At 60.3% G+C, this 25,752-nt stretch overlaps 3 protein-coding genes across 3 annotated transcripts; 1 reads left to right on the forward strand and 2 right to left on the reverse strand.

The window, feature by feature from the left end:
• Positions 1-1,863: 1,863 nt before the first annotated feature.
• On the reverse strand, positions 1,864-11,918 carry MEF2B (myocyte enhancer factor 2B). The gene is made up of 9 exons (XM_082071872.1): positions 11,783-11,918; positions 5,702-5,780; positions 5,310-5,513; positions 5,110-5,238; positions 4,878-5,040; positions 3,818-3,948; positions 3,369-3,465; positions 3,182-3,272; positions 1,864-2,727 (listed from the first exon to the last, which is right to left on the reverse strand). Exons 2-9 carry the CDS (start codon positions 5,753-5,755, stop codon positions 2,427-2,429), a joined length of 1,170 nt encoding a protein of 389 aa, XP_081927998.1. The 5' UTR covers positions 5,756-5,780; positions 11,783-11,918; the 3' UTR covers positions 1,864-2,426.
• Positions 11,919-14,571: 2,653 nt separating this feature from the next.
• TMEM221 (transmembrane protein 221) lies at positions 14,572-18,619 on the forward strand (the record flags this gene model as incomplete). Its single annotated transcript, XM_082072346.1, has 3 exons — positions 14,572-14,867; positions 17,593-17,678; positions 17,929-18,619. The coding sequence occupies 3 exons, from the start codon at positions 14,572-14,574 to the stop codon at positions 18,435-18,437; spliced, it is 891 nt and encodes a 296-aa protein (XP_081928472.1). The 3' UTR covers positions 18,438-18,619.
• A 135-nt stretch (positions 18,620-18,754) lies between these two features.
• BORCS8 (BLOC-1 related complex subunit 8) lies at positions 18,755-25,730 on the reverse strand. Its single transcript, XM_082072353.1, has 5 exons — positions 25,620-25,730; positions 24,469-24,581; positions 20,660-20,724; positions 20,102-20,209; positions 18,755-19,243 (listed from the first exon to the last, which is right to left on the reverse strand). The coding sequence occupies exons 1-5, from the start codon at positions 25,654-25,656 to the stop codon at positions 19,201-19,203; spliced, it is 366 nt and encodes a 121-aa protein (XP_081928479.1). The 5' UTR covers positions 25,657-25,730; the 3' UTR covers positions 18,755-19,200.
• Positions 25,731-25,752: the final 22 nt, after the last annotated feature.

Here is a 25,752-nt window from a genome sequence, read left to right on the forward strand (position 1 = left end):
GGGAGCACCATGGCTGCAACATCCACAGCCCCCCCCAAATCGGGGAGCAGAGCCCCAATGGTAAATCTAAGCCCTGGCAAAGGGGAGGTACCAACACCGACCAGGAGACAAAGCCCCACCGGCTTCGCAGCCCCCCACCCTGCTGGAGCAGCACAGCCCCCTGCCCTCCCAGGCCTACAGGTAACTGGGCTTTACTGGGGCAGCTTCCCCAGCCAGCTGGGAAAGGGACACAAGGACACAGAGGGGGGGAGATGGTCCAGATACCCCCACCATGGACCAGGACCCCATAGGATGGACGGGTGGGGGGCACAGAGCAGGTGCAAATGCTCTGTCTCTTCTCAGTGTCATCCCAAGCACTGTCCCCCCACTGAAGCCGAGTGTCCCTGGGTGCAATGGGGTGTCCCACTGTCTCTGCCGCGCTGCAGGGATGCTCGCTGGGTGGACAGGGGCACGAGGCTGGGGGCAAAGGGCAGAGGGACTTCTCTGCAAGGCCAAAGTGGGACCAGGGACACCCCAGGGCACCCTCCACCCAGGTTTAGGACCTGTCGCAATGGGGTATTACTGGACCTGCAGGCAGCTGGGGGGATGCGCGGCTCCGGTCGGCTCGGGGGTCTCCTACCGCTGCCCTCCGTGTCCCAGCGGCCACTCCCGTGTCCCCGCGATGGGATGCAGCAAGTCACCCCCTGGCAGCCCCAGCCCCTCCCCAGGGCTCACCTCACCCTGACATTTCCTGGCGCTCCTTCCATGACAGCGGGTTGCCATAGCAAATCTAAATCTTACAAACAAAACCAGGAGAAAAGCCTTATTAGCATATATTCAAATGAGCCATGCAATAATGCAAACCATAAATCATGCAGTCATTGCTATTCAATCAGTGTCTCTTACCCCAGCCCCCACACTTTCCCTGGGTGTCTCGCCTCCTCCTTGCTTGCAGAAGCCCCTTCCCAGCCCCAAGGGTGGCCTGGGAGGGGACACACCAGCTGGGGGGACCTGGGCCAAGGCTGGGTCCAGCCCTGGGCTCTCAAGGCTCCATGCAGCCCCTAATCCCAGCTGGTATTTATGTCACTCGTCGGGCTCTGTTAAACAGGGCAAACTCTTCCCAGGATTAATCTGCCACCCATGTTTTAATCTCGAGGCTCGCCCACCGGTATTCCCACCTCCCCCCAATAAAGGGACAAGCTCAGCACTGGCGAGTAGCCGGTGTGGAGAGAATCCCCATCCCCACCAGATCCCAGCCTGTGAGTGCCCAGGTAGTACTGGAGGGAACCCACGGCCCCCCTAAAAACAGAGGATGGATGATGGGCGCTGCAAAACCCTGGTCCCGCCCGCGCCCTGCTCACCTCTCAGCAGCACGGCCGTGGTCACCGCCACACCCAGCACACTGCGGGCCCCACAGATGCTCCCTCGCCCCAGGGAGCAGCAGAACCCCCCCCACCCCAGCCCTGAGCTGTAAGAGACACAGTTAAGAGACACAATTAACCCCCCACTTGCTCCCACCGATTCCGATCTTAAGAGCATAGAAAGGGATTTTCCCCCTCCCGCCTGCTCCCAGTGCCAGGCTGCGGTGCTGAGACCTTCCCAGCAGCTTTTTGGGGTCTCCCAGGGAGCCAAAAAGCGGGGAGCAGCATGGCTGGACCCCAGGGACCCAGCCAAAGCCGGAGGTGACCCAGTTGTCACCCACATCACTGAGTCAGTGACCCTGGAGAGGCAACGCTGAGCCTGGGGGATGTGGGGGACAGCAGCACTGAGCCAAAGGGGGTCAGGGTATGGGCTACTTCTTCCCTTGGGGACACTAATGACCTGCTACCTTCTTAGCCACCCCGAGTCATGCTGCTGACCCCAACAAGCTCACGCCGGACACCCTGACGCTCCCAGCTCTTTATTGGTGAGAAGACAATAAATAGAAAAGAGCCGCTGGGCTGGGGGAGCAGCACCCACCGCCCCCCGCGCCTCCCTCCATCCCTCGCACCATGGGACCCCTGGCCGCCCCCGAGCTGGGGGCAGGATTGGGCCCGCGCTGTGCAGGGCTGGACCCGCCGCTGGTGCTCTCAGTCCTGCTGCCACCGCGTGGCACTTCTCAGGCATTCCCGCCGGCTGGGGACACGCAGGGACAGACGGACGGACTGGGCTGGACAGTGTCCGGCACCGGACATGGGGCCGGGGTTGCGCTCGTTGCTCCGGGGGGGTCCTGGCCTGGCAGGGGCTGCTGGGGTGCAGAGCTGCAGGGAGCGGGGCTGGCGGCGTGTGGGGGGCACCGGCATGGAGAGGGGATTTGCTGGGAGCTGCAGCCCCAGGATGAGGGACCAGAACCCCGCGGGAAGCCCCACGGCACTGCCGCCCCCCCGACAGCATCGCAAAGGGCACAGGGGGGCTCAGGATGGGGGCAAAGCGGGAGGTTCCCCCCACCCTGCACCCCATCGGCCTTGCTATCTCTGCCACGTGTCCATGGCCTGCGCCCGCCGTGCGGGGACGGGGACCCGCTGCTCCTCCGCCAGCGGCCGGGGGGTCCCCATGGGGTAGGGGTACCCCTTGGTGTAGTCATCGCGCTGCTGGAGGTCTCCGGGGCCTCGGGAGGCTTCGCTCAGGGAGACCAGGCTGGTCAGGGGGGGCTGGGGGGTGCCCAGCCCTGGGGACACCCGCTCTGACTTGATGCTGATGGTTTGGTGCTGCGGGGAGGTGCCGGGGGCCAGGGACGGCTCTTCGGTGGGGACGTTCCGGCTGCTGACCCTGGGGTGTGGGGGGGGCAGGAGTGAGGCCGGGTCTCCCTGCACCCCTCGCTGAGGTGCACAGGGTGGGGAGAGGCTGAGCTGACCCCCCTTCTTCTCCCAGGTGGGGCTGAGACCCCCAAACTCACCTCCCACCCCAGCTCTGACCCAGCCGGGCACTGGGCAGCTGCCCACCGGGCTGCTGTGTGACATGGGGGACAATGGGGACAGGTCCCCTGTGAAATGTCGTTTGAAATAGGCTCTGCCAACAGCAGAGGGTGGGAGGGGGCGACTGTGCACCCCGTTTTTGGGGTGAAGCTGGACAGACTCCAGCACAGCCAGTAGCAGGTGGGTGGCACTTTGGGTGACAGTTGTACCCAGGGCTGGGAGGTGGCACCCATGGGTGCTGCAGCTCCTCACGAACAGGCTCATTCCCAGCCCATGCCCCCACTCCTCACGGCTCCCCCCATCCTTACCCCAGCGCTGCCATGTCTCGCGGGTGCTGCCACGCCGTGGGGCCAGGCTGCAGGAATCCGGGGGGCGGCGGGGGCTCGCCAGCCCCAAACTCTGCCAAGCAGGAGGCCAAGAGTGAGCAGGAGCTGGGGGGGATTAATGGTGGGTGGGGGGCTCACGCTGTCCCAGTGCCAAGAGGCCAGAACTTACCTGCTTGTGCTGGGCTGAGGAAGGTGAAGCCGTGGACGCCAGAGCTGCCCGGGGCGAGCACGGGGCTCAGGGTCTGCAGAGTGGGATACAGTGGCCGCTGTGGGAAATTGGGGTGTCCCCCCATCAGGCTCCATGCTGCTGACCTCCCGGGGGGCTTGTTACATTCCCTCCATCCCTTCCCAAAGCCCCGGTGTGGGGCTGAGGAAGGGGAGGTGTGAGTGGACCAGGTGAGCTCCTTGTTGAATTTGGGGAGGGGACATCCGCGTGGCCCAAGGCCAATGAGCTTCCTGCTATCACCGACCCGCATGGGAACCCCGTGGCGAGGGGGTCCCGGGCACCTGGGGCACCTGGGGGACCCTGGGGCAGGGGGCTGCAGAACCGGGGCATTGCCAGCATGCTAGCCCAAGTGGTGGGTGCTACAAGCCCAGTGTCCCCCCCGTGGCACTCACCGCTGCGCTGCCGCTGCTCCGGCCATGGGCTTCGGCACGCCGGCCCTCCGCCCCCAGGTACAGCGGTGGGGGGGTTTTGGTGGCCAGGGCTCGGGTCAGGTTGCCAGCAGGGAAGAGGGGGTAGCCAATACCTGGGTGGGCAGAGGGACGGGAGGATGAACGGAGGGGCCCTGAGGGATGCAGGGGCCCGGGGGCTCTTGTCCTCAGGAGGATCCCCATAGCTGTGGCGGGTGGCCTCGGTGGCCTTGTCACCGCGGGCGGCCATGTGTGCGCGCACAGCGTCACGCTCCGGCAAACCCACATCCTGCACGGGGCCGTCAGCGCACCTGGGCTGCGGTGGCCGCCCCCGGCATTGATGCGGCCACATGCTGCAAGCGGAAACGATGTGCGAAGGCGGTGGCCGGATCTGGCCCCAGGGCCAACCGGCTGCAAACCTCCCCCGCCAGACCCCGCCGTGGGCAGCACCCTCGTCCCAGCTCCCCACGGAGCATCCAGGACCATCCAGGACCTCCTGCAGCAACGTCCAGTGTCCCTGGGGCCACCACACTCTCCCCATCCAAGGAGACAGGGATGCTGCATTGCACACTGGGAATATCGCCCAGCTGTCCCCATGCTACCGAGCACCCATCCACCCGGGGGGTTTGCACCGGGTCAAGCCCCAGCATCATCTTTTTCAGGCCCCTTTTCTGTTGCGTGGCCCTGGAGGCACCCACGTCCCCATTGCCCAGGCTGGTGCCACCCTGCTGGGCAGGATGAGCCCCTTATATCCATCTCCTGCGGGTGCGGGGTGCCAGGGCCAGTTGGGTGCTGGGAGGGTGCAGGATGCAGCTGGAAGGAACAGGGGATGGTGTTGCTACAGCTGCGGCAGCGCTACCTGCCCACGCACCCAGCCCAGCCCCGGTAAGTCCCCAGGAGATGCTGCGAGAGGAGCTTTGCACGTGGTACCCGGCCGGGAAAATCCCCATGGGGCCAGCAAGGATGGGTGCTCATGGCGGGGACAGAGTGCCCATCACGGGGACCTTCTCCGCGCAGCGTCCCCGAGTGACATGTCCAAGCCTACCTGGGGGCAGCGGTCCCGGCGAGCGTCCCGGTGGCTTCGCTGCTGCCGGTTTGAAGGCGGGTGGGCGGCCCTGGCCCTGCGGGGACCCGCTGGTGCTGCCCAGGGACGTGTCGGTGGCCAGCGGGGAGCTGCCGTAGGCGGCCTCGGGCAGCGGCACCGGGCTCTGCGGGCAAAGTGGGGATGAGGGATGGGGCCAGGACCCTTGGGGACCATTGGGGTGGCGGCGACTCACATAAAACCTGGGCCGTGCCACCGACAGGTCCATGCCCTCGCTCAGCCTTCGGCCCTTCTCCCCGGGCTCCGGCCCCTCGTCCAGCTCCAGCTCGTGGCTCTCCAGCCCCAGCCCCTTGCGCTTCAGCGTCTGCGGGAGCCAGGGGGTGAGGAGGGTCCCCCAACCACCCCGAAGCCCCCCTGGCCACCCCCGGCCGCTACCTCGAGGATGTCGGAGTTGGTGCGGCTCTCGTGGGGCTCGCTGTACTCCGTGTACTTGAGCAGCACCTTGTCCATGTCGGTGCTGGCGTACTGGAAGAGCCGGTTGGTGCTGTTGAAGATGATGAGGGCGATCTCGCAGTCGCACAGGACGCTCAGCTCGTACGCCTTCTTCATCAGCCCGAATTTCCGCTTGGTGAAAGTCACCTGCGGAGCAGGGAAACGGGACAGGATGCTGCACCCTGGACCCCTGCATTCAGCCCCAAATTCCCCCCCTGGGTCCCCAAGCCCCCTCCGATTCATCTGAAGGTGGGAGCAGAGTGGCTTTGCCTCCCTCCATGGCCTCATGGGTCCATATCCCCCTTGTCCCCCCCTTGTCCCCAAGCGGCTCCTACCTGTCGGTTCCGCTGATCCAGTATTCGGCTGATCTGTATTTTTTTCCGGCCCATTTTCACCTCTTACACGTGTCGGGGGGCTGGAAAAGAGCACAAAGCCGCTGAGCCCCCTTTGGCCGAGCGAGCAGCCCCCCCAGCGCCGCCCGCGCCTCCTTCAACCACCAAAAATAAGTTTTGCTGAAAAAAAAACGGTTTTTGGAGGAAGTTCCGGCATTTTTTTCTTTTTCTTTTTTTTTTTCAGCAAAGATGGTGGCAAACTGAAAAATTAAAACAAAATTGGGAAATTCTGCTGTGGCAAGAGGGAAAAATCCCCTTCAGCTCTGCGCAAGCTGGTTCCGCCGCCCCAGCTCCATCACCCCAACCCCGGGACCCCAGCACCTGCGTGTCCAGCCGGACAGTGGCGGCGCCACTCAGGGAGCTCAGGATCAGGGATCAGGGAGCTCAGGATCAGCATCGGCATCCCCAGCACCCCCTGAACGCGTGGGGGCTGCTCCCACCCTGCCCCGCGCATGGGTGCTGCTCCCACCCTGCCCCACACACGGGTGCTGCTCCGGGGACGGGAGGGCGGTTATAAGGGAGGCCGGGCTGGCCGCGGGGAGGGTCCAGCGAACCAAAGGGCTGGTTTTAGGTTCAAGTTGTGTTTTTTAGATTGTTTTTAATGCGAACAGACTAAATTTGCCCTCCGCCATTCGCAGGCCAGGAAGTGGCTGCACGAGGAGACAGCAAAGCGAAACCACCCACCTCCGTGGGCCGTGTGAGCCGGCGTGGGGTGCACAAGGGGTCAGGGGACCCCATGTCCCGTCCCGTCGCAGGGTGCCAGCACCCATGGCAGCCTGGCACCGCGCTGGGACACCCCCGTGGTCTCCCCTGTCATCTCAGGGACCCACATCTTGCTCCTCTTGTCATCCCCCAGCACCGCTCACCCCCAAACCCCTCCGGGACGCCCCGGTGCAGAGCCATGGGTGGCACCAAGACACTCCCAACAGGACCCTCACACCCAGGCCCTCCACCCCAATTTGGGTGCAGCGCTCGGTCCCCGCTGTCCCCAAGCCACGGCCATGGGGCAAAAGCCAAACAGGGAGGCTGGTGGGACCCGGAGGTCTGTGCTGGGACTCCCCAGGGATGACAGACACCCCAGGAGCCCCCGAACCCTTCCAGCAGCACCCCCATGGGGGGATGCACCCCAGGGGTGCAGGTTGGGGACTGGCCAACCCTTCGCTCCCCAATGCCCCGGCTTGTCCCGCTTCCCCCTCTCGAGCACGTTGCCATTTACCATCTTGCTCAGCTGCTATATTTAGCTGATCAAAACTAATTTTAATTTATGGAAGGAAATTGCACTGCCGTTCCCACGGCCCCTGCTGCCACCCTGTGTCCCAGAGCCCACGCACGACACCAAGGTACAGGGGGTGCCAAGACCACCCCCCCCCGGAAAAAGTGCACGGTTCCCTGGTGAAAACCAGAGCTTTTCCAACAATTTCTGCTGCTGGTGCAGGGCTGGGCTGCTCCTGATACGTGTGGCACAGCACCGGGCCAGGGCTGGCCGGGGGGGTCAGCTCCTACCTGCCCGCCCCAGCCCATCACCTTGAACCTGGAGTGCAGGAACCAGAACTGTTCCCTGGGGAGCTCTGACTTGCCACTGAGTTTGGGTCGGGGGGATGTTCATCCAGCTGTGAGTCCCCGTGTCCCTGCACAGCGTCACCCCAGCAGGGGGGTTTAAAGGCTCCAGGCTGCTGGGGACAGAAGGACATGTCCCCCTGTCTGCAGCAAGGACATAAAACGCTGCCAAGGGTCCCCTCAGCTGGGGCCACCACTCCCAGCTCCTCAGCACCCTGGTTCCCAGCTGCATGGGAAGCACAGAGGGAGACGGTCCCTGCACTGGGACTGACCCTGCGAAGCCCCGACCTTGCAGTGTCCCCTCTGTGCTGCTCCATGGGAGGGGACAGGGGACAACAGGGTACCAGCATCTGCCCATCTGCCCAGACAGGGTCCTCGAGGAGTGGGATCTGGGGGTATCAGTGCCCATGGCGTGATGCTGCAGGGGTGCCAGGGGGCACCAGCACCCATGGGGTGATGCGACAGGGCCCCCAACACAGAATAGCAGGTGGAGGTGGGAGGCAAGAGGAAGCAGCAGCTGCAGCACCGTGGGGCTGGGGGACGTGGGGACCCACCATGGCCGGACTCACGACATGTTCACCACGGCTGGGGCCGGGGCGGCTCGTCCCAACACCAGGGAAACCATTGGAGGCCTCGTGCAACATGTGGGGCGGTTTCATCAGCCGCCTCCCCGGGCAGCTCATTACGGTTCCGTGACTCCTGGGGCATCGCCTCGGCCGCTCGGCCACCGCCACCACGTGGGACACCCATGGGGACACGCACGGCCCCAGGCCACCGCCACACCAGCACCGCGGCCACGTGCCGGGTCTTGCAGGATGGTGTGGGGTTCAGCGTGGCCACAGGGCAGGGGAGAAATGAACTCCAGGAGCGGGTACAAAGCACCTGGGTCGGTCACCGCAGTGCGGCAGGGCACCGGCGCTCGGGTCCCCCCGGACAAGTATTAAGGGCTGGGAGGGGAAAGGGGGCACTCTTACTCTGGATTTTAATTGCTGCGCCGCTTAATAAGGCGATAAAGCAGCATTAAGGCTGCAGGCGATTATCGCAGCCGGCAGCGACGGGCACAACGGGGTGGCTCTGCCACCTCCATCCCACGGTCCAGCAAGGTGGCATCCTGCAGCCTTGTCCCCATGGCTGGGGACAGCAGCCTGCGTCCCATCAGGAGCCAAGGGCTCACAGCTGGGGACCCCCAAGCAGGAGGGAGCAGGGTTGGGGTGCCAGCCCCACAGGAAACCCCACTGCATGAATCTCCACCAGGACCCACCTGGCACAAACAGCTCCTCATTAGCGTGGCCGTGCCGGGGATTCACACCACGGTGCAGCCGCGGGGATGAAGCACCCGCCACCATCATCATCACAGACAAAACCAAAGCTCTGGAGCCCTCGAAACCTGGCGGAGAGGAGCCGCAGCGGCGGGCAGCGCTGCCTGGCGTCCCGCCGGCCTCCGCTCCCTCCCACGCCAGATTATCTTTAGTCCGGGCTCACTGCTCGCTCGCACGCACCGGGCTCGCTTCCACACCCTCGCCCCCCGTCCCTCTGCCAGCGCCCGCAGCGACGTGCCACCCGACCCCCCGGCCGCAACGACCTTTGTAATTAACTCCCTGGACCCTCTGCATCTTTAGGGGTCATTTGTGTGTAAACTTCCTATCCCAGGTCCTAATTAACGCACTGAGACGAAGCGAACCCCTTGAGAACGACGTGTTTTTCCATGTGCTGCGTTCCCGGCGTGGTGCGGGGCGCTCGTGGCGGTACCGGGGGGGTCCCAGCGCTGCCTTTTACACCTTTACATCCTTCTCCATCCCTGAATGATCCCAGAAATGTTAAATACAATGTCTATTCTAAAGTCAAAGTGGGGGGGTTATTAGAGGGGCACCTGGACCAAAACTCAGGGTCTCCGAGCTCCCCATCCTTCATCCTTCCATCCCCATGGGATGAAGCAGCAGCAATGTAGAAATTGGGGAAAAAAGACCATTTTCACCAAATTATGGGGATTTTGTTGCAAATCTGAAAGCTGGAAGTGGCTGGGTGGAAATGGAGGGGAAAGAGAGCAGCCAGCAAGTACGCGCTGTTGGCGTTTGGCAGCTTCCAAAAAGTGTTTTGTCAGAGAAAAATAAAATGATTAAAGTGGGAGAAAGAGTTTCCATCCCATCTTTTCCGTGGAGAAGAAGCGAGCTTGGCTGGGGAGGGAAAAACCTGAGCCAGTGGTGGTGAAATCCCTGGTGGGGGCAAGTCAGACGCTGTTTTACCAAGGCTGGGAGGGCAATGGGTTTGAAATGGGGCTTTAAGGACCACCCATCACCAACGGACACAAGGTACTGGGGCCACCAAGGGCCACATCCAGCCCTGGCGGGTGCTGCCCAGCTCCCCGCCGGGGACGCGGCCGCGGTTCTCACCGTCCCCGGGGAGCGGCAGCGCTGGGGCCTCGGGCGCGAGCAGCATCCCCGGCCCGGCGCAGGGAGACGTCAGAGCTCACCAGGGTTTCTGCCAGGGGTTCTGCTTTTTATAGGCTGTTTAGACAACTAACCAGTACAAACCAGAGCGGGGCCAGCGGCGCTGGGAGGAGGAAGGAGCCTGCTGGGAAGCAGGGGAAAGGAGAGTCCGGCGGTGCTGTGGGGGCTTGGGGACCACCAGGACACCAAGGGCATGTCAGGCTGCTGGGGATAAGGGGTTTGACTCCACTAAGCACCTTCCCCCATCTCCCAAGTGTCACCCCAGCAAAGTCCCTGGGGGTGATTTAATTGATCTATCCACCCCATGGCATTGCTGTGTGCCTCTCCAGAGCCAAATCCAGCTCTCGGTTGGGCTCGGGGGGACCCGGCCCCCATCCAGCCCCAGCTCCACGCGGGGTGACACAGACCGAAAGTCCCACCAGAACCCGGCACCGCCACAGCGCGGTGCCATCAGGTGACACGCAGTGATGGGTGGAGGCTTTTCGGTTCCAAAATGACTGTGTGGAAGAAGGAAGGATCGAAATGTCCCCAAAAAACGAGGCAGCTCTTTCCCTTGGAAAGACAGACGGACACACGGATCCCCTCTAGGGCCCAGATCACCTTTTTTGCTCAGTGTCAGCATCAGCCAAGGGAAGAAACATGCTGTTCTCGCAGGGCTGGGCCACCCCATGCTGCAGCTGGGCATTCATCTGGGAAATGATGCTGGTTTGCTGCTGGGGGGGTGCTGGGGGCAGCCAGAAGTCGCTGGCCTTAGGGCCACATGGTGTACAAACCTGGTTTACTCCTGACAGTCCTGCTGTAGTTATCACAAAGAGGAGGGAAATCCAATGGTCTTAAATGCACTCAAATTCCCCCTTTTGAGCACCCCCATGGCAGTGCAGCCCCCACCCCGAGCTACGCGGGTCTCCCGCACATGTCACCTGTGTGTGACATGTCCAGCTGGCAGTCAACGACATGGAAAAGGGCCAGGATCCGGCTCCCCAACGGGGTCACCCATGCTCCCGTCCCACTGGTACCCGATGTCCCAAGGGATGCTCAGGGACCAAGAGGACACAGCCCATCGTCCCCCTGGCACAGGTCCCTGACTTCCAGCTCAACCATCAGCTGCCATGTTAATTCATGACCTGTGAAATCCCATCTCCAGGGCCAGGAGCTCTGGGAAACTTTCTCTCATTAGAAGAGTAAAGCCCTGGGGATGAGAACTCGCTGGCAATCGGCTGCAGCGGGTGGAGGATCCGGCAGAGGATCCACCTCGTTGTCCCCATGGGGATTCATGTGCAGCGGGACACGCTGGAGATGCCACATGTTGGTGAGAGCCGTGAATGGGTCACATCCCCACCCAGGAGCGGTGAGGAACCGGGCTGCTTTAAACTGCCAGAGCGGTGTGACACCCCAGAGAAGCTACGGTGACATCAGGCCTTGGCCGTTCGTGGGGCTGTCCCGGTGCTGCGTCACTGGTGGCATTACAACTTACTCCACGCCGAGCCAACAGCCCGGCAGTGCTGTGCCTCAGTTTCCCCTCTGTGCAGCGGGTTCAGCCCCGGCGCCCAAAGGCTTTGGCGAGCCCGGGGTGGCGGGGAGGCGGCTGGCGGGCCCGGGGCAGGACCGCTGCCATCCAGGCTGCACTTTTGGGTTAAACCCGGGCGTTCCTCCCTGCACAGACACGAGTAAAAATAACCGCCCCGAGCGCAGCACAAACCACAGGCTTTTTATAGCCCGCCATCCCTAGACGGCGGGGCGGGGGCCGGGGCTCCGCCGTGCCCAGACCAGCCCGCGGGGCGCCGGACCGGCCGCACCGACACCTCCCCGGGGCTGGTACCGCTTCCCCAGCCCGTGCGCCCCGACGGGGCGGCCGGTGCGATGCGCGGGGCCTCCCGCCGCGGAGAGCAGCCCCGTCGGGGCAGATGGACGGGCCTGGGGTGCGCGGCCGCCACTTTCCTGCTCCCCGGTACCGGCAACACCGGAGCGCGGCCGCGTCCCGGTGCGCCCGGGATCCCGCTCCCCACCCCGGGATACGCACCTGGACAGCGGCTCTTCCTCCTCGGTAACTCCCGCCGGCTCGGCCGCAGGTGCCCGGCGCTGCAGCGGAGCCGGCTCGGCCCTGGTGCGGCTCCGCCGCCGTCCGGTGCGGCTCCCGGTCCCGGTCCTGGTCCTGGTCCCGGTGCTGCCCCCGGAGCAGCGCGCTGCCCGCCGCCTGCCCGAGCCGCGCCGGCAATATTTGCATAACCCCGCCCTCACAGCGCAAATATTTGCATAACCCCGCCCGTCCATCGTTTGATTTGCATAGCCCCACCCATTCCTCCATAAAAAATTGTATATCCCAGTCCCTTTCCACGTGAATATTTACATACCGCTGCCGGAGTAGCTCGCCATTGGTGGACGCTGCGGGGCTGATTTGCATATCTCCGCCTCTGACGGGAAACGGGGCGGGGCGGAGGTGGAGAGGCGGGGCGAGCTGGGGAGACCGGGGCATCCGGGGGTTGGGATGGGAGTGAGGCTGCTGGGGTCCGGGGGGGCTGGAATAGGGGATTTGACAGGGGAGATCGTGGGGGAGCTTGTGGGAACTTGGGGGCTGGGATCACCCCGGAAGTTTAGGGGTTCCCGGGTGTTACTGTGTCCCCGCTGAGGGGTTCAGGCTCGGGCTGAGATGGAGGGTCCTGGGCGCTCTGCCCCGGATCCCCCGAGCCCCCGATCTGCCGGGCAGCCCCGGGTGACCACGCCGGGGGTCTCGCTCCCTCTGGCTGCGGCGTGGATGCTCAGGGAGCTTCTGGGTGTGGGGGTCCCCCGGGAGCACCCGTGTTTACAGCAGCCAGGGGGAACTGATGCAATTCCCAAGCTCCCGTTACGTGAGTGAAGCCGCCCGGGAAGCGGTTGGGAAGGGCTGGAAAACAGCTCCCACACCAGCCCTGCGGTGGGGACACCTCCATCCCGGCCATGCCGGGGGTCCCTTCCCATCCCGGGGAGCTCCGCAATAGGGGCTGGAGAGATGGGGACTCCCTGGATGAGGATTTTGGTGCAGGCTGCGCTGGCAGAAAGGACACGACAGCTTGCTTAGATCTGCTTTTAAAGCTCATGATTTGTAGAGGGCTTCAGAGTGCGATTAGCAGACCGTTAATTAGCCCTGCTCATAATCTTAATTGATCCTGAAGAGGAGGTGGGAGTGAGAACAGAAGTGCGAGAGCACCGCAGAGCAGCACCTTGGCCGCCACTGAGTCGGAGACGACACACCCGGATGGCCTGTGCTGCCTGGGCCGGGCTTTGGGGACACACGGGGTGGCCCTTTGCCTGTCCCGTCCCCCCGCCTTCCCCTGGGGCTGGCGAAGAGCCGCGCAGCAGCCGAACCCCTGCTTTGGGTGCAGGGGCTGCCTGAACCCCCGGCTCTGCCAGGGTGCTCCCTTCAGCATCTTGAAAGCTTTGAGCTCCCTCTTGAGGCCCTCCCTGCCCCAAAATCCTGGGGTTTTGGGGAGCCCGAGCTGCTGGATGTCTCAGATGCACCCCTCTGGACACAGCTGAGCCTTGTCACTCTCTGCACCACGGGGAAAGGACAGAGACACCATCACCAGGGGCTGGTTTGGGGATTTTGAGCCAAGCGCCAGTGACACAGGACCAGGGGCTGACAACCTCCTCAACCAAAAATGCAAGCGAGGCTGGAAATGAGCCGGGAGCCAAACCTGTGCTGCCTGCCAAGGCCAACACACCAGCTTCCAAAATAGCCCGTGTCCCACGCGGCTCCGGCCGGAGCGGAGGGTGCCAGCGGGAACCACCCACGCGGGACGGGAAGGCCGGCAGCGCCGCGCCGGGCAGCGCTCCGCCGCCAGACGGAAAGGTCACCCCGTCCGGATCGCACCGCCAGGCCTGGGCACGCACCCAGGCGCTGATGACACCAGGCTGGAGGAGTCAGCGTCGCAGCCGGTCCCCTGGCCGTGGCCCTGGCAGCGTGCCCGGGACGTGCACGGAAAGGCCCGATCCCCATGTCCCCTTGTCCCATGTGCCAGGGAAGCTGCTGCGCCGGAGAGTCTGGGTTTGAGTAGGGAAACCCTGCCTCAGTTTCCTCACTGCTCCCGAGGCGCAGGGTCTTTCCCAAGGCAACCGATGACCTGTAGAGCGAACTTTCCTGAATTAACCCTCCTCAAATCCTCCCCGGCTCCCAGGGGGAGCCCACTGGCAGGGCAGATCCCGGGGGAAAAGGCGCTTCTGCTTCTCAGGATATTTATAAGACACGGGAAACTTGTGCCGGCCCCAAGGGTGGCTGCCGGCAGGGCCTTGCGGGACTGAGAACGTTCTGGGTGCTCATTCCTGACCCAGCAAGGATGCCCCCCGTCCACCTGTCCCTCTGTCCATCCACCCACCCATCCGTCCATCCCTCTGTCCATCCACCCGAGCCCACACGGGCTCCTCGGCCCCCACCGGTCCTGCGCCTTCCATCACACCCGAGCCCCCACCGGCCCCGAAGAGGCTCCCGGGGCCCCGTCAGGGGGAGGATCCCGGGCGGAGCCGCCTGTGCTGCCCGGGGAGGGGGGGCCCGGCCCGGGGGAGCCGCTCGGCTGCAGCCCCGGCGGCGAGGGGCCGGACCGGGAGGCAGGAGCGACCCGCCCCGGCCGGGCAGCGGCGCGGGGAGGGAGGCGAACTCCCGGCGGGGCCGCAGCTCCGAGCGGCGCTCCCGACCCGGTGCCGGTTCCCGCTTCCCCATCCCGGTCGCACCGGACGGAGACGGGAGCGCACGCAACTTTGTCGGGGCGGAGCAAACCTGCCAGTCCGGTGACCCCCTCGCCTACCGGTGCTCCCCCGGTTGCCGGTACCGGCCCCGCCATGCCCGCCACTTACCGGCAGCGAGCCCTGACGGTGCTGCTGCTGTTCGGCACGTTGGCCGCCGCCATGGCCCTGCTCGCCTCCAGCCTCATCTTCCAGCTGCCGTCGGGGCGGGTCGGTCCAGGTCCCGGTGCCGGTCGAGGGGCTTTACCGGAGCCGGCGGCCGCGGTGCTGCTGCCGGTGTCGGCCGTGCTGGCCGCGCTCTGCCTGGTGCTCAACGTGAGCTGCCTGCTGCTCTGCCTCCTCCACGGCTACTTCAGCACCGAGCTGTGCCGGGGACAGCCCGGGCCCGAGCGGTGAGAGCTGCGGGGCACCGGGATTGGGGGTGCAGGGGGATGTGGGGGGCACCGGGGATTGGGGGTGCAGGGGGATGTGGGGGGCACCGGGGATTGGGGGTGCAAGGGGATGCGTGGGTACCAGGATGCTCTGGAGGTGCAGGGGGCGGCTCAGAGGAGTTTGGGAGGAGGAGGTCTGCAGGTGGGGGGGGTGCAGAAGGGATTGAGGGGTGCAGGAGAGCACCGCTGTGCCTCTCCCTGCGCTGTGGGCTCACACACAGCCCTGCAGACCCCCCCTGCACCCCAAGATCTGGCCTTTGCCAGGGCCCCCCCAGTCCCTGCAAAAGGGGGTTGTGGGGAGCAAACGATGCTGCTGTGAGCACCTGGATATCACAAAATTCACCTCTGCTGTAAATGTGCTGCTTCATTTGGGGCGCTTTGCAGCAGCAGAGCTGAGCTCTCCAGGTCTCTACCGAGGTGGTTGCACAGGCAGCACCAAAATGACCACAGGCCTGGGATCATTAACCATAAACATGTGTTGACTTAATTATTACCAGCACATTTACACTCGCAAAACTGTTTCTGAAGCAATTCCCCTCTCCTCCCTTGGCAGAGACCTGGGCTGGGTCGGTGGCTCCTCTGCCCGCGCTGGCCCAGCAGCAGCTCCTGGGTTAAAACCAACAAACAACTTGTGAATAATGAGATTTAAAAGCATCTTGGTGGTGGAAGCTGGTCTGTATATGGAGGTCCCTCCATGTAGCTCATGCAATGGTCCCCAGGGGACCATTTTGGGACCACTCGGACTTCAGCAAGTCAAAATTCATTTAAAGGAAATCAGAATGTTCCTTTTGTCCCTAATTAGACAAACCCATCAATGCCTCATGCTCTGCACCCCAGCAAGCGGCAGCGTCTCCTCTCAGCGTCTTCCAAGCGAAGCTGATGCTTAGTGAGCTCGTTAGCAAAGGAGAGCAAAAGATTCCTGCAAAACACAGCTCCTGTAGCAAACTTTGCTTTCGGTAGGAGCTCAGTTTCTGCTGGAAAACTCTTACAGCAGAAAAACCCCCATCAGCTGCAAATTTGTCTGAGATCTGGGGTTGATTTGGGATCTAAAATGCTCAATTGCGAAGTTGGGAGGTTCAACTTTGAAAATCCCAAGTGTGACGCAGGAACAGCGCTAATCAGGCAGCCAGATGCAAAGTCACAGGGGCAGCCCGTGCTCAGACAGCAGCGACTTGCTCAAGGACTTACAGGGCAGAGCGACCATCGTCCCGCGGTGCGGTGATTTTAAATGGTATTTCTGTGCCCTGCTCCACGGCCCCAGCAAAGCCAGAGGCTGCGTTTGGCTTTGCTGCGGGCAACGTGAGGCATCGGGAGCCCTGGTCTGGAGTCCCTTTGCCTCGTATCTCAAGGACGTCACTTAGTCTGGTCGTGCCTCAGTTTCCCCAGCTGCCACCTGAAGGTTCCGCTCAGCTTTGGGAGGAAAAGGGCGGGTTCTTGGGATGCAGGGATGCTGTCCCTGGGCAGGAGGTCTCCCCCACGATGTGGGATGCCATTAGTTGCCGTCTCTTCGTGGCCGAGGCGCCGGTTTCATTAGGGGACCCGCTCACGTCCCAGGGACCTTTCCCACGTTGGGCTTGTCACACTGAATTACCGCTCGGCTTCTCAGCGCTGCGCTCAATAGTCTGAGCCAGCTCCAAACAAAGTGCTTCTCCTCCCCGCTAATCCTCCCCCTGGCTCAGGTAATTAATAAAACAAAGCGGCTGCTCTTCCCCAGAGCGAGTCCAGGGTCTATTAACAGCTCCCGGCTGCGGGTGGCAACGGCCAAGAGGCTACAAGAAGCCTGCGATGGGCCAGGCCATGCTGGGGGAGCCTGGGCCAGGGCACAGCATCCCCTGTGCCAAATTCACCCCACGGGTGCAAAGAACTGGGCTTGTCCTGCCCCTCTGGTGGGTCCTTCCCAGCCGGGGCACATTTCCAACCACCTCCCTGGGACTTTTGCAGGTTGTCAGCGGGACCTTGTGCACAGCCGGTTGTTGCAAAGGACCTTTTGCATCTTCTCAGCATCCCTCTGCCATTCCACTCCCCCCGAGTCGCCTGGCACCCGTCTGCCACGCTACGCCGCATCCCCTAATGACCTCTCCCAATTAGCGCAGGCATCCTCTGGTGACAGCAGCCTCCAAATCCCAGCAAGAACTGGGGTTTGCCAGGTCAACCTGGCTCTGGTGATGCCCAGACAGAGTGTGTTCTGGAAAACGGAGGCAGCAGACGCAGGGGTGGGTGCTGGGTGGGAAACAAAGGCTCTGCTGGAATCAAACTGGTCTTTTCATGTGTTTTTTAAGCACAATTCAAGTACCAAGCCCACTCCAGACAAAAGGTTTGCAATCGGAGCTGAGCACAGAAATCCAGCCCCAAGGGTGAAGAGACACCCCGGCCTTGATTCAATGCGCCAGCACTTTTCTTGTCATTCTTTAAGGGCTTGACACACCCCAGTTTTGTTCCTTTCTTGCTCTTCAGGGTTTGCTGAACAGGGGCAAATCACCTGAAACAAAAGCCTCCAGCCGTTTCTCTCTCCCGAGCCCCTGCCCCAGCCGCTTTCTGAACACACCAGGCAGGAGAAGTTGGAAATGTCACAAAAAACACTTTCAGTTTCTCAGCCAGGGCCAGAGCATCAGCTTTTTTTTCTCCTGTGCTGAGAGCGGGGCAAAGGGATGACACAGCCCCATGGGTTTTGTCACCTGTTTTGCAGGGCGGATTGGTTCCTTCTGGACAGCCGGAGGGTTCGCCACGCTGCCATCGGCTTGTTCTGCTGCGGGGTCTCCGTCTACCTCACAGGCAAGTGCCCATTTCTCACCAGTCCAGCCCAGCAGGGAGGAGCATTTCCAGCCCAGTGCACTGGTCGCTGGGTTCCCGTGAGCTTCCGAGTTTCTCCTGCAGCGTCAGGTGTGTTTTGCAGATGGCTTTGCCAGCTCATTCCTATAGTATGAACTTTCTACTCTTGGTGACAAACCTGAAGTTTGCAGGTCAGGCGCATCATTGCTTTAGTGCTTCTGGTTCCTCAAGCTGTTCTGCGCTCTCCTTGCAGCTCTCGCCATCTACATGCTGCTGCTGTTTGAACTGGAGGCCGGGATCGCCAGCGCCTGCATCCTCTCCTCCGGCATCATCGTCCTGCTGATCACGGTGACGCACGCCCTGGTCCGGGCTTCCCAAGTTTCACGCCGCAGCCGCTCCGAGGTCTCTCACACCCTGTACGAGAACGACTCCGCCCAGCACGGCGAATCCTCCACCAGCGATTTGAACAAGAACACAGCTTCACCCCGGCCCCGGCCCGAGATCCACCGGGAATTTTCCTTCCCTCCTTTCCTGGAGCACAAATCGCAGTTGGGATCTGCGGCCAGCAGCAACCTCACCTCCTCGGGCAGCCCCGGGCTTCGCTCCGAGAGCTACAACCCGCCCCGAACGCACCGGACGCTGTCGGCAGAGTCGGGGCTGCTGCAGGCGCAGGGAAAGCCCTGGAACGGCGTGGCGCGGGAGATGAGGGACGTGCTGGCGCGCAAACCCGCAGCCTCGGGCAAGGACTCCACTCTGGTGTGAGCCAAGTGGGAACTTTTCACCCCTGCAGGCACCAGGGCCAAGATTTGAGTTTCTGTTTGGAGCTTAGTTATAGGTCATGTCTCACCAGAGATGAGTAGCAGCTGCTTTTCCACCTTCTGCCTGGGGTCTGTGTGGCCACTGCCCGATGGGAATGAAGAAACTCATTTTTTTGGTTGTTACTGTTGTTTGAAGCACAAGACAGTTTCTTTTTTCACTTGGAAGGCTCCAACTCTGCGTGTCTTTGTTTTATCCGGTGCCCTTTGGAGCACGCAGAGCCGCCAGGCTGCAAGACCCCCGGCCCCAGTGAGCAACAGGGGAAGGGTTTAGACAAAACTTTTTATTATTGTTCTCATTTAAACCAAATTCAGCAACTCCCTGGCACACACATGAAAAACTCTCCTCGCAGAACGCCTCCCATCAAAGCTGAAGTGTGCCTACATTTGCACAGCCATCCACAAAATCCTGAAAGCAAGACCTGCTTTTTATGAGATATTTCTGTGGCCGAGAGGTAGAGAGAAAAATGCCCCATTGGAGTCTAGAAAGGACAAAAGCAGAACCAGCCCGTGTCCCTGTGGAAAGGGACACAAGTGCTCCCTGAAACACCCCCCAAAACGGCAGTCCTGACCCCATCGCAGGATCTGCAGCACCTTGTTCCTGGGAACAGAGGCAGAGGCCTCTGCGCAGGGTCAGAGATTCAGCGGGTGGTTTCTCGCTCCTCCCCGGGGCTGGAGAGGCGGCAGAGGATGGTCAGTCCTGGCCGAAATCACGAACTGGCTGGAGGATTCTTGCTTTGGGGGGCCACGGTGCTGTAGAAAGAAAAGAGAATCATATCCAGCAGACAGGCAGGACGGCAGCAGCCGTAAGAATGTGACGACCTAGGGGTTCCTTCAGATAAAAGCTCCCTGCTTGCAGCACACACCAGCCCCCCCGGGTGACTAGGGCCATCTTTGCAGCCACACCGCTGCAAAAACCACTCAAAATGCTCTGGGCTGCACAGAGCAGGACCCCGACATGCAGGAAACTGGGAACATGTGGAACCTGGAGCAGAACGGTCAAAGGCAGAGTCATTCTGCAGAGCTGGGGCTCTCTGTTCTACCAGGGATGGTATTTGGGAATTTTTCTCACTCCCGCCCAGTCAGACTCCAACACCAACACCGTTCTCAGGAGAGACGCGTACACCAGACTCGGACGATCTGCCAACTGATATTTTAGGAGCTGTGGTTCAACTGCAAACCTACAAAAATGCATCATCCTTCTGCTACCACTTATCTCCGTGGGATTCTGCCCCAAAAGAGCCACAAACACAAGAGAGAGCTGCCCCAAGCGCAGCTCTCACCTCCTCCACCCAGCAGCATCATCTCACTCCAGCCTCCTTTGACACAAAGATTTAATGTATTACACAACCAAACAACCCTTTATAAATAAGGAAATAAATTATTTTCCAGTTATTCTTTTGTTAAAAAAAGATTATTTGTTTGCCAGTAAACAAAGCCAGAAGATCACTGGAAGGCGAGCAGCGTGCTCCTTCAAATAATCATCTAGAACCGTGTGAGTGAGGTATTATAACCGCTGGGTGTATTTGTGTGAGCTGCGTCACATCAGCAAAGCCTCTGCCAGCCAGAACGGTCACTGCACACCCAGGCAGCGTCGCATCCCCACGCTACCTGCGGCCCTGTGCGGCGTTCAGCTGCTCCTTCATGGCGATGGCGTGTTTGAGCAGACTGTCGATGCTCTTGAAGTACACGCTGCTGTCAGTCATGTTCTTGATGGCACTGAAAGGAGAAAACCAGGGGATGGGTTAGTATTTCCAAAAGCATCGCGGTTTTAGAGCAAAGCCTGTAGCGAAAGGACAAGGGGTGATGGTTTTAAATTAAAATGGGAGTTTCAGGCTGGATATGAGGAAGGAATTATTTGCTCTGAGGGTGGTGAGAGCCTGTGCCAGGTTGGCCAGAGAGGTGGTGGATGAACCATCCCTGGAGACATCCCAGGCCAGGCTGGACGGGGTCTGAGCACCCTGAGCTGGTGAAGATGTCCCTGTCATGGCAGGGGGGGCACTGGGGAGCTGGAAGGTCCCTTCAACCCAAACTGTTCTGATTCTATGATTCACACACTGTGCTCACTGTTTACACCAGGGAGGTGTCAGGGAAGCACAAGTGGCTTCTGCTTGGTTTTTAGCACCTCTGCCTGCGAACACAGCCCTCCTGCTCGGGGGAGTCTCATACCTGCAGGCATACTCCACTGTGTAGATGGCTCCTTGGCTTTGCTCCTCCCAGCTCTGCATGTCACTCTGCAAGAGAAGAGAAAGCGGCATCGTTAGGCACAGGCTGCACAGACGCAGTGATCCGCTCTGCACCCTTGTCCTCCCGCCTGCTCTGAAATCCTGGTATCTGACCCTGAGCAGCAGCCAGCACTGAGCCCTTCGGTGCCGGGGAGGCCAAACCTCGAATCCTGGAGGCAGTTTTGGGCCCCTTGTGCCAAGAAAGAGCTTGAGGTGCTGGAGTGAGTTGAGAGAAGGGAATGGAGCTGGGGAAGGGGCTGGAGCACAAGGGTGATGGGAGCGGCTGAGGGACCTGGGGGGTTTAGTGAGGAAACAGCCTCAAGTTGCACCAGGGGAGGTTGAGGTTGGATCTGGGAACAATTTCTTCCCCAAAGGGCTGTGGGGCATTGGAACAGGCTGCCCAGGGCAGTGCTGGAGTCACCATCCCTGGAGGGCTGGACAGACGGACATGAGGTTCTCAGGACATGGGGCAGGGACAGGGGTGGGTTATGGTTGGACTCCATGATCTTGAGGGTCTTTTCCAACCAAAATGATTCTTCTACGATTCCTCTCAGGAGCTGGAAGGAGCCCTGGAAATGTCACCCGCCACATGCAGCCACTCCTGGCTTGGAACAGAATTATACACTGTAGCTCCAAGGAAAAGAAAAAACCAAACAAACACACAAATCACCATGAAAACGCAGCTGAATTCAGAGGTGTAGCTCAATAGATAACTGCTTCCAAAGTCCTTAAGTAGTTCGGGCACTCTTTAAAATGTATTCTCATGGGAGCTAATTTTCCATTCTATTCTGCTGGGTCTTGTTAGGAGCCAGAGGGGATCCAAGGGCCCCTTTCTGTGAGTGAAGGAGGTCGGGCAGGAGCTTGGACCATGTCCAGCGGCACTTCTGCTGCTCAAAGCCTGCCCTCCACCAGGGCGCTCGACCGTGCGGCTTTAAACGACAAAAGAAACAAGCCTCTGCATGCAAGTTCTCTGCAGGAGAGGGTCCTTCGACCCCGGACTCACAACCTCACAGTGATCACGCTCGTCCCGGAGTCCGGTCATGTTTTACACGCCTGTATCTGTTGCTGGGAACACACTTTGAGTGCAGACGCAGCTGCGAAAGACACAGAAACTTCCCCGCAGCTCCCCACCCCGATTTCTCTGAGAGGTGCTGGATGATCTTTAACAACCGTTTAGACCCCGACGTGGCACCGGCTCAGCCATACGCATCACAGCCACTTTTCTGTGGTGCTGATGCTTCCCAGCACCAGCAGATTTAATAATTTCCCCTTATCACAGCCAGGGATGGCTGTTCCCCGTATTCCCACCGCTTCCTGGGATTTTCACGTTGTTAAGTAGGAACAAGAGCCTTTCCCTAGAGCTCCTCCCTTCTTAATCTTTGACTGATGTCCTTTCTTAAAATTCCCAGGACGTACCCCTTGGATACAGTCTAAGAACTAAAGCCAGTGATTAATACAGAATATTATTAGTAAATTAACGAGGAGATGTAAGTTCTCAACGGCCCAGGCGAAATCCAGCACGGATCCTGCGCGGGGCTCAGCAGCACAGCGAGAGCTGGGCTCTTATCAGGGAGGCGCTAAATCTGCTTGGAGACTTGGAGATGGGGAGGAAGGTATTAAGATTATTGTATTATCCAAGTTGCTCGTTGTAAAGCCCTGGAGGTGACCTTCTCTTCGCAGAAACTTTTCTCCCAGCCCCTTCCTGCCCAGTTTTGCCCAGGTTTAATCCCTCTGGGAATTTTAAAGGCTGAATTCTGTTGCTGCACGCGTGAAGGAGAGCTGGAAACCACCAATAAATCCTGTTTCCTTACATTGGGAAATTTAGTCCCACATTGGGACTAAATTAGCTGAGAATGGATCCACACAGAACATTCGTTTTTCTTCTGTTTTGTTCCGAAGAATTCAAGCCACCTCACCTTAATGCTTTTACCTGATTTAGATAAAACCTGACAGCGTTTTGACAGTGTGCAGCCTGGCTGACACCCTCCTGTTCCCATCTCCACCCACAAAGCCGCAGAGCGACCCAAAATATCCAGCCCCGTCTAACTGAACACGCTGCTGAGTGAATCCGTCTCTCCCAGGGTTTAATCCTCCCAGTTCCTCGCAGGGACTGGTTACAGCAGGGAGGAGAAGATGCTCCCAAACACGATGCCGCAGCCTTGGGGAAAAAATGAACTCAAGAGCTGACAAGGCTAGAGGAAAAGTCACTAAGCAGCAGCTCTGGATCTGCAGTTGTTCCAGCAGCCACAAATCGTTCTTTCCACTCTTCTCCCTGCTCTGGCCACAGCAGCGCGGTGTTAAACACAGCCAGGAAGCAGGAAAGGAGTGAAGACGGTGGAAGTGCCCGTGCAGTGGGCAAAAAGGAATCAAAAGAACCTGCTGGGGCAGTTCCCCGGGGCAAAGGGCTTTGTCCTGACATGCAGCATTACCGCAGGGAGCACCGAGCTCTTCCTCATGTACATGAGTGGCCAGGGCAGGAGGGAGGCAGCAAAGTGAACAAAAAGACAGAAAGTATCTGGTGGTTGTGACACAAGGGGACGCAGGGTCCTTGTCTTCGCTGCTGGTGTCCACAGGACAGCAGGAGCTCCTTTTGCACGGGAAGAAAGTGGAAAACAGCAGCAATTTTGGCTATAAAAGAGAATTATCTGGGATGGCTGCAGCTGGGAAATGAACTTCGATGATCAGCGAGGTCACAGGATGCTGCGGATAACTGCGACGAGCACAGCGAGCCAGGAAAATGAGAGAACCAAAGGTTTTCAGAGATCTCACCCAGCACAACCCCCCCGCCGACACCACACTCCGTGTCGCTTCCATCAGCGCATCTGCGCTGTCCCTCGTCCCCATTCCGCACCATTCGGTGACAGGAACTGATCTCTTTCCTCTGCGTGACTTGTCAGACCATTTGCTCCATTTCCTTTTGTTCAGGACACATCCCCTGAAATCAGGACGATCTTCATTAAACGGAAGCGAGTGACAGCTCAGGAGTAATCTTACAGACCTGTCTCCCGCGTGCCAGCGACACAGCGACATCAGCATGTGCTATACACACATATACATCTCTATATCCCTGCATGCAGACACGTATATAAAACGCTAATAAATAATTGAATAATGAAGTGTCACAAGGCAGGTTAATTTGGAAAGCAGGGCTGTAAAGCAAAGGTGAAAAATGGGGCCTGACAGCGCATTAGCATGGCCACGAGGCAGCGAGCGATTCGCGAGACGTCGCTCCTAATGAATCACGACTGGCAGAAGAGGGAGAAGGACAACAAGGCGGCGTTAACGTGTCTGCGCTCCGTGCTCTGGAGGGAAGGAGGAACACAGCTGCCAGACGCAATTCATTATCCCGCTTTGCCTCATGTGGGCTTTTCACACTTGTTTCTTCACGCTCCCCTTTCCCTCCCCCTTATTTTATAGGGGAAATAAAAAAATCTCCCAGCGCAGGCAGAGGTAATAAGATTTAACATCTCCCTCCATTCTTTACGAGACAGACTCCTCATTTTTCTTTGTCTCCATGCACAAATCCAGCCACGTGAACATGAGGTTGGACTCTCAAGCTTTTTCTCCCCCGAGGTAAATTTGCAACACTCCTTCATCTGCAGCTCAGAGTGAGTTGGGGTCCCGCAGCCCCTCCGTGGCTGATTTCCTCTCTCCTTCCCAGGAGGTGACACAGGGACAACGCGCTGAGTCAGGAAAACAGCTTGTGCTGGATTTTGTCGCAGTTTGGGAGCCTGAAGCGAAGCGCCAACTCACCTTGTGCTGCGCGAGCTCCGGGAGGGACCTGCGCACGTGCTCCTGCAGCCGGTACAGAGCCACCGAGGGCTCGTTGGCCAGGACGTACATGCTCTCCGTGAATTTGTCCGTAACTGCAACAAAAAAAACCCACAGCGGTTATGGAAAGTGGGGAACAATGGGGAGAAGAGGGGGTTGGAAAAGGTCTCCTGGTCCTGTCTCCAACACAACTAAGAGATAAGAGAAAAATTTGACATTATTATGTTTATTATATTTGGGTTATGCCCGTCGCTGGGCCCTTTCTGAGCAGTTTGGAGGGGGCAGATGCGTCCCATGGGTCCCCTCCAGATGCCTCTCCCAGGTGACATCCTAAAAATGTCACAGAGAAGACCCTTCCCCTCTTCTATCCCCCCAGTCCCGGCCACAGAAACCCCTTTCCAGCCGGTGATTTTCCCAGCTCTGGTCGCTCCCTCCCTACACCTTTTCCAAGTGAACACCAAGAGCTCCCCAGAACGAAGAGGTACAAACATTAAGAGATCATTCCTTGTTCATGGCTGGGGGGGAGTGAATCAGGGAGGGTTTTCCCCAGGCTGAAGGAAACACCTCTGGGTTTCTGCACAATGTTTTAGGGAAAATGACCTTCTGCTCCTCCCTCCAGGGCTGTTGGTTCAGTGACAAGTGCTCAGGGGCTGTGACACCTGCCTTATGAATAAAAATAAATACTAAACTTTACAGGAATAATGATCCCCAGCCAGGACAGATGCAGGTGCTGTGGGTCTGTCCATCCATCTGTCTGTCCAGCCACCTCTCCTGACAGGTGTCACTCATCGGCCCCTTGCAAAGAGGGGACAAGGCTGGGGAGGGGGACACCGGGGTCCTGCCCTATCACTACATATCGCGACCAACCCCCGGGGCCTTCCCGGGCGCTGCTGTGGCCGCAAAGCGCCGTCTCCACCTGCGCCGCCCGCCACAACGCGGCCTGCCCGGGCGCATCTTCCTCCCTCACGACCCGCAAGGCCCTGCCGAGACTCCTCCCTGGCACTGCGGAACTCTGTCGCGACCCGCGGGGTCCTGTCGCGACCGGCCCAATCAGACCCGCAGAGCGTTGCAGCGACCGGCCCCGCGGCTCCCGGGGGCTCCCGGGGGGTCCCCAGGGTCCCGCTCTCTCCCACCTTTCTTCACCTTCAGCTGCATCTCCGGCTCCTCCATCCCGACGGCCGCCGCTTCCGCTTCCGCCGGCGCCCGCCTTAAATGGCCCCGGCCGGAAACCCCCGCGGCGCCGCCCCCGCTCCACAAACGGCCGCG

Source organism: Streptopelia decaocto, assembly GCF_964273445.1.
Source record: "Streptopelia decaocto genome assembly, chromosome: 24".
NCBI classification, from domain to species: Eukaryota; Metazoa; Chordata; class Aves; order Columbiformes; family Columbidae; genus Streptopelia; species Streptopelia decaocto.